General features: G+C 33.0%; 1 protein-coding gene across 1 annotated transcript; it reads right to left on the minus strand.

Moving 5' to 3' along the window:
- Positions 1 to 1066: 1066 nt before the first annotated feature.
- Positions 1067 to 8157, minus strand: LOC308609970 (kinesin-like protein KIF18A; the record flags this gene model as incomplete). Its single annotated transcript, XM_081259240.1, has 3 exons — positions 1067 to 1176; positions 6864 to 6971; positions 7716 to 8157. Coding segments are annotated over 3 exons (660 nt in total), but the record flags the coding sequence as incomplete, so codon positions are not given.
- Between the last annotated feature and the right edge of the window lie 214 nt (positions 8158 to 8371).

Here is an 8371-nt window from a genome sequence, read left to right on the forward strand (position 1 = left end):
AACCAAATAATCATAGTAAATTCTTCTTTTCAGGACTTCATTGTTTGATTTTTAAATCTGCACAAAAGACATTTCCACTGAGCTTAAGGTAAACAACTGCCACTGGGCACCACAAGAAGTAAGGATTTATCAATGCAGCTTGGCAAAGCTATTGAGAAATTTTATATTACTCTAATGAAAAAGAATTGACAGAAAAAATTAATAATAGTTTTCATGTTATTCTTAGACATACTCGTTATCTCATGAAACCCCTTTAAATTCCAAGTGATATAATTATAAGTTCCTTTAGAGAAGAACAAAACTGGGTCTTAATGATCTTTATATTCATCACAGAACCTAGCACATAGTGAATGCATAGTAAATAAATACTTCCTGATTGAAGTCTTAGGAACTACAGTGTCAGAGAAACATAGGTCTGGACACAAAGGCCTAGAAATTGGTGGGTGCTATATACCTCTAGTTTCACTGAAGATGTTTCCTTACCATGGACTCATGTCACCTCCATATGCAATTGAGAGGATGTAATCACCACCATCAGCATTTTTTTTCAACTTGCTAATTGGAGTTAAAATATGCTTGTAACTAGGTATAGAATGGAACCTCACAATAATTGTACAAATGAATCAGAGGCCAAATTATTAAAAATAAGAGGCTAAGAGAAAAATTTCAATATATATATAGTTTATCTGTAAAATATACTTAATCACTAACCTATTAAATAACATAGTTAATTATTTCAATTATTAGTTAAATTATTTACCCACTCTTCTGCAATACGAGGCAGTATGGATAACAAAAAGGGTACAGAATATAGAGTTAGGAGATCCAGTTTTGGGTTCTGGCTCCATCATGAAATATCTCTGTGATCTTGGGTGAGCATGTTTTCTATTTTGCGTCTTAAGTTTTCTTATCTATAACAGGGATAACCACACTCACCATGTACAATAATAAAGGTGATGAGTACATAAAAGGAGACTCTCATGAAAACACTGTAAAAATATATAAAGTACTATACATATGTTAGTTAATCATGTTATTAAATATCAAAATGAGAGCTGAGACATACCCATTGTTGGTCTGTTTTCTTGGACGTGCTTACCACTTGAATTATCTTGGTGAACACGCTTGGCAGATCCAGAATTTACCTCAGCACTTAGTGAGGTATTTGATGTAGGGCTTCAAGGGAAAAGTTGTATTTTAGTAAAGTCTTTTTTTGTATCTCTAAGTTCAAATACATATTCTACATTCAATAATGATTAAAGAAAAAGTGAAATATTAAAATATTAAGTTGTAAAATCCCATGGAAGTAATTGGAGATACTAAATAAATTTTTGGCTCATAGGGAAGTTTAGCAGTGTGTGATTTTAATGACGTTTATTCAAATTGGAGATTATGAGTAGAGGTGTATGTCACAATTCTTTAACAGAACATTTCAGGGTGCTGTGCTGGACTGCATGCAAGCACTGTTATTCAAAGTGTAGAGATAAGGAGCACATTGCAAGAGGTGAAAAACTAATCTCAGATTACAAAATCCCTAATCTGGGGAATATGAACAGGTGAGATTGTTTGCAAACCTTGTTTTTAAATCAAAGCATGGTAATAGAATGAGAATCTCTCTCTGATTATTGCAATTATAGAAAGTGAAATTAAAAGAATGACCTATTTTCATTTGTTTTGTCTTCAAAAATTTACATCACTCTCATGTTATTAATGGGTCAAATTTCTAACTCAATTTGAGTTGACATATTACTGAACACCTATTGTGGCCTCATGTCACAGGATATACAAGTGAGTAAGGCACAAACAACCCATGTGCTGAAAACTTACATAATAGATATATGGTGGGATGGGGGAAAAATAGGACAAATACACAAAATAATACAAGGCAGAGTTAAAAAACAGCACCACACGTTTTCAAACTACAAGAAGCCGCAGGTTCCCGAGTTTAGAAGAAGAAAGAAAAATGGAAGATTTTGTGGATGAGATGAGATTGATCTGGGTCCTGAAAAATAGCAATCCAACCCTTCCCAGTCCTACAGAGGATCAAGTTTTAGCAGGTAGGGTTGGAGGTCAAAGTGGCAGATGAACATCCCTTTCCACACTGATTCAAATAAGCTAATTTTAGGAAATTTCTGGCTAGTCAAGATATTATATACCATTTTACAAGTTGATATTAATTTGCTTGTCAGTTGGATTAACAATTGGAGGCTTCCCTTTATGGCAACAACTTGTTCTGGCAATCCTAAACCTGTGGTAAAGTGATGTGGGTTTATGTTTGTGGAACAGGAGAATATGGGTTATATGCTCATTGAAACTAGTCAGAAATGGCAATTTAGTATGTTAGCAAAGAAAAATGGGGATAAGCACAGTGAATGCTGGGAAAAATAAGTCAACCTATGTATCTAAATTTTCTAGAGCCTGTAAGAGAAATGATTATGGTGTTCATAATGATGGTTTTGCCAGCTCTGCTCAAGAATGCAAATATCTTCCCAAAATGGTTACAGAGAAGTACTTGTGTTATGAAAGTAAACAAATTCAGTTGTAGAAATTTTCTATTCACAAATGGTGCCAAATAAACTAAGTTACTATAAATCTATTTTGGATACTAAAACACAGAGTTTGGATTATATATATATATATCTATCAAATATATATATATATATATTATATATATATATATATATATATATATATATATATATATATATATATATCAGCTGTCTAAGGCAAAAATTCTTTTTGGGCCATTTGGTGATTTTAATGTCTTCAAGTGTAAAGATGAGTCACTGGTTACTTTCGATGAGGGTTGTTTTCCCTGCAATATATCTTAAGGTTTTCTTTATTATTTTATGGTATGATTCTTCACTTTGGTTAGTTCTAAGACCTTTGTTTTCACTCACAGATTGTTTTTATTTGAAAATCGGGGTTTTGAGTAAATCTATTTGAATAAAACTCACATTTCTAGGAATGAAATCAAAGCCTAATCAAATAAGTTATGTATTTATATATAAGTAAAACACACTCAAACATTTTTAGGATTTAGGTAACATAGTCAACTAATAAAATATTTAACATTTGTTATAAATTTGTTAGATTTATATTAGATCACAAAATAAAAAGACCTAAAATTGGTATGGGTACAAATTCAAATTATTTTAAAGACTGTTTTGAGAAGAAACCTACAGAATCTTCTAGTTGTATGCCAAATGTATTTCCATAATTATTAATAAAAGTTAAGATTAGTCTTTTGTTCCCGTACATAGGTATAATATTTTTGCTTGATAAACATAATGCATCTCATATTCTTTCAGTGGAGATAATTTCTAGTTGGAATCATAGACATTTTTCAAAATAAACCAAAAATGTATGTAGGTGTGAGACCACTTTTGAGTGCCAAGAAAGACTGTGGAACAAACAAAAAACCAACCAACGAAACAGACACAAAGCAAACAAAACCCCAAATTAATAAATATAATTTATAAGAAAAAATTTAATATATATTTGGTAAATTGATGCATTTAGTTAAAATAGTCTGTTACAGTCATTATATAAATTGAAATGATTACACATCTGATATTCTCAATTTCAGTAGTTACTGAAAAATTCAGTCTGGTAGGTTTCTGGAATATCCAGTGCTTCTAGATGCTATTTTTTTTTTTTTCTTTTGAGAGAAAAACTGATAAGAAAGAAAAAAGTAATTATATACATGGAGCTGTTCCTCATTTTTAAAAACCATAACAAAATATACACACACCTAAATATGTACATAAAGCTGTTAAGTGGAAAATACCAGAGTCCATTACTCTCAAGCTCATGTAGATTTAATTGGGGGAAAGGAAGATTCTTTTAAAAAGTAATTATGTACATTTCTAGCATTAATCTCTTTTAACCTTAGTTAATGGCAGGATCTAATTATTGGTACCAGAGGGAATGTAACAGAGCAATTAATAGGCTATGAGAAATCTTACTTTCTTTAGTTGTCCTTTAATATTATTTCGGAAGCCCTTTAACTCATCTAAACCCACTCCAAATACACAATTTACATACCAGGACATTTCTTGAAAAATCATTTGGTTTTGATAATGACTATGTTTACATTTAAAAGTTATTCTTAGCTTTTGCTAAGAAGCAAAAAACTTTTGCTACATCTTAGTTACAACAGCAGAGCATGTTACCAGTGAAGAACAAGAAAAGTCCCCAGCATTAATTAAAGAAAAGAGTAACATGACTCACAAAATGAAAATTAGTGACAAGATGGATAAAACAGATGATGGTGGTTAGCTAGGCTAAGTGACTGATTCCCATATACGACTAATGGTACAATCCAAATTTGTGACACAGCAAAATACAAAACTGTAAATGTCATGGATAGTCAGAGACATTCAGGAAAAATCAATCCATGAATTTTAAACATAAACATTTCAAGACTCCGCTGGTACTTTGGACAGATGCTAAATGCAACTATGAGATGATACTCTATGTGGCACAAACAAATAGGCTGTTTGCAAATTTGTTAGCACTAGCCCGGATGATAACACATCCATGGTGGAATATAGGAAACTTAAAAAAGAGTTATCTTAAGATCGTATGCTCTTCTCTCCATAATCACGTTAAAGAAAAAGAGGTAAAGCAAGTCAAATCCATTTTACAATTTAACCATTCACTGTATCTTGTCATTGCATTCTATGTTACAGGATATAAAGACTATATAATGGGCTTCATGTCATATAACAATATATTTAAGACTTTTTTCCTTGTCTTTAATTTTTAGCTGTTTTACTGCTATGTACCTAGGTATGTTTCTCTTTGTATTAATGCTGCTTGCAGTTTGCATTGCTTCTCAAACCTGTGATTTGCCAACTTTGGTCAGTTTTGGAAAATTATTAGCCAGCATCTTCTCAAATACTGTTTTTTCCCATTCTTTTTCTCACTTCTTTCTGGGACTCAAAATACACATAGGCTAGACCTTTTTAATTGTGTCCCATATGTCTCTTTTTGCTCTTCTCCATATTTTTCTTTTTATACTTTTGCAATTGGTTTGAATATTTTTCTATTAACCTATCTTACAGTTCACTAAACTTTCTTCTGCCATGCCTAATCTGTTAAACTGATTTGAGTTTGCAATTTCAGTATATTCTATTTTTCAGTTCTAGAATATCCATTTGATTCATTTTAATAGAATCCAGTTCTCTGGGAAAGTATCATCTATTTTATTGAACTTAATCACAATTAAAATTTTAAAGTCCCTATCTGATAATCTCAATATCTGTATCTCTGCTTCTCTAATTTGTTTTTTTCTCTTGATTTTCAGTCATTTCATCCTGTTTCCCGGCATTCTTGGTAACTTTTGCTTAAGTGCTAAACACTGCATATGAAAAACTGTAGAGGCTGGAGGTGGTATATTCTTCAGAGATGATTTAATTTTCTTCTGGCAAGTAGGCAGAATAGAGATAGATCACCTTGATCCAAAAAGGGATTGAACTGGTCAAAGGTCTGTTTCAGGCTTTCAAGAACCAGTCTATTTCCAGTTTGCCCTACTCCTACCTAAAGCATAGGCCTTCAAAGATTTCAAATAAAACCCTGGGCATTTAACAGGGTCTTTTCTCCATGATGATCCCAAACAACCATTTTAGTGTCCTGGTCCCATGAGAAGGTCAAAACTCTGCTTATTACTTTAGCTTCTTGGCAGCCACTTTTAGTTGGTTTTGTGGCCTCTTATTCCACAGAGTTTAGAAATTGGCCAATACCTTGAGGGCAAAAGCTACATAGATTTTGTTTCCCTAGCTCAGTGAGATGCTGATAGCTATAGGCTTCCATTTTTTGCTTGACCTCTATATTTGATGCCACGAACTGGCAAATGCTAAATGGAAAAAAGAGGCAGAGAAGGTCTTGTTCGCCACAACTTGTTTTCCTTTCCTCTGGGATCTTAGACCCTCAAGTCCTGGCTGTGTTGGTTGTTCCCGAGTGCCTTCAAGCAGCTGTTGAATTTTATCAGCTTTTATAATTGTTCCTGATGGAAAGCTTTGTGTGATACAAGCTACAATGTCATAGCCAGAAACAGAAGTCTATTCACTCATCACATTTTAGTCATATATCAAAATCCATTAAAATAATATAATTTTAGGACTGAAGAAATTCAGTAATGTCTGAAGGGAGAAATACCAGATGAGTAAAAATTGTCAACAGAAGAAAACTTAAAATTAAATGACCTTTTAGAAGGCCAGAAGACTCTTAAATTTATTTTTAATAATCTGAAATATGGAATACTTTATACAAATATCAAGTGAAATATTTGGGCTTTATCAAGATCTCCCTTTGATAATATAAAACTAGTGCTGGGACTTCCCTGGTGGCGCAGTGGCTAAGAATCAGCCTGCCAATGCAGGCGACACGGGTTTGAGCCCTGGTCCGGGAAGATCCCACATGCCACGGAGCAACTAAGCCCATGTGCCACATCTACTGAGCCTGCGCTCTAGAACCCGTGAGCCATGACTACTGAGCCAGTGTGCCACAACTGCTGAAGCCTGTGCACCTAGACCCCATACTCCGCAGCAAGAGAAGTCACTGCAATGAGAAGCCCGCACACTGCAAAGAAGAGCAGCATAAGCCCGCACACAGTAACAAAGACCCAGTGCAGCCAAAAATAAATAAATTAAAAATAAATAAATAAATAAATAAATAAATAAATAAATAAATAAATAAATAAAAAAAACTAGTGCTGCATTCAGAGCAGTTTACTATACGGTATGCTTAAATGTGAATTGACGGTCTAATTACAAGAAATAAAAAGAGCCGTAGGAAACAAAGTATAAAGATGATCTTACATAAGTATAAAGCCTGAACCAGTTTATGTTTAAATGTACCTTGTTAGTTTCCGTTTCCTTTTGGCAGCAGCAGTCATTGCCATGTAGGATGGTACTATGCTTGGTATAGGCAGAGAATGTTTAGTTGAGAATGAAGAAGGGGCAAGCCTGTATATTAAATAACGAAAAATAAAAAGAGTAATTTTGATTTGTACTATGGAGAAAAAAGGGGGCATACACTTCCATAATTAGAACATCATTTTGTCTTAATACATAAAGGAAAACATTATTCAATACTATAAACTTCCCTTGATTGCCTGGGGTTTTCTTTTCTCTTTTTAAAACCATAGATAGATTTCTGCATTCCCACAGCATAGAAAGGTGAAGGTATCATTCTTCCCATATTTAGATTCATTTTGAATATACATATTAAGTGAGAAGGATATGTTTTTGCTTGGATGACATGCAGTCAACCATACCTTAGACTTACGACTATTTCAGAGTGAGATGAGGTTTGCTAAACATCAATAGAAACTGTGGTATTTCCTTTAGTGAAGATATTAACAAATAATAATAAACAATTGGTAATCATCCATTGATGGCTTGTAACATCTTAACTCTGGAGTATGAAGAACAAACTAAATATATCTTAAGGTCTCCTCTAGCCTAACAAGGGTCAATCAACTTAAGTTTTAAAATTAAAGACTTCACAATATTGTGTTAATGGATTAATATTTAGAGAGAAAGACAATTAAAATTTAATGAAGGTAAAAACACGGACTTTTGTAATCAAGATAGCATACTTCATCTATGAAACAGATCTTAAACACAGCTACAGAGGAAAAAGAAAGCTAATAGTTTAAAGGCTATGTAAATAAAACAAAAGAAGAATTGGCAAATAGTCCTGTGTACCTTTGTAAAATGTTGTTGTTTGGTAGTGATTCTTGTTCAGGTAATTTACTTTTCAAGCTCTTGGTGTCTTCACATATAATAAATGTAGTCTCCAAATCCTCCTCGCCATATTCTTTTCTCTTGCTGAGAGGGATATCTACTTCACACAACATTTTCAGAGAATTCTCACTGTTTGTATTTGAGTTGATGGCCTGAAAACTGGTAGTATGTGATGATGATTTTAATAGGGTCACTGAAGATGGATATTGAGAAGTTTTTCTACAGTCTTCTGGAGTATACACAATGGGTTGAAGTTCTCTGCTGAGGGAATCATTGAGCTGCATATTTTCAGACAGTGTAGATTTTGGGGGATGTTTTGCTTTCAAGGGAGAAGGCATTAATTTTCTTCGGATTCTTTTTTGTGGAGGAATTTTAAGCAGATTAGATTCACTCGAAGATGTGCCTATTCAACAAAATTAAAAAGAAGTTCAATAATGTTGCCTAAATAGTTTTCCAATAACCATACCAGTTAAGAGAAGGGAAAAAAAGAGCTAATAATAAGTATATTTTCTGCCAAATTGATAAAAATTTAAAAGAAAATAAGTTGGAAAGAAAAAAAGTTATTGCTAATAACGTTAAAGTTAATAAACTCATTATAAAGAAATTCTACAACAGAA

This window comes from Mesoplodon bidens (genome assembly GCF_964165515.1).
Source record: "Mesoplodon bidens genome assembly, contig: HAP1_SCAFFOLD_1711, whole genome shotgun sequence".
Taxonomy (NCBI): Eukaryota; Metazoa; Chordata; class Mammalia; order Artiodactyla; family Ziphiidae; genus Mesoplodon; species Mesoplodon bidens.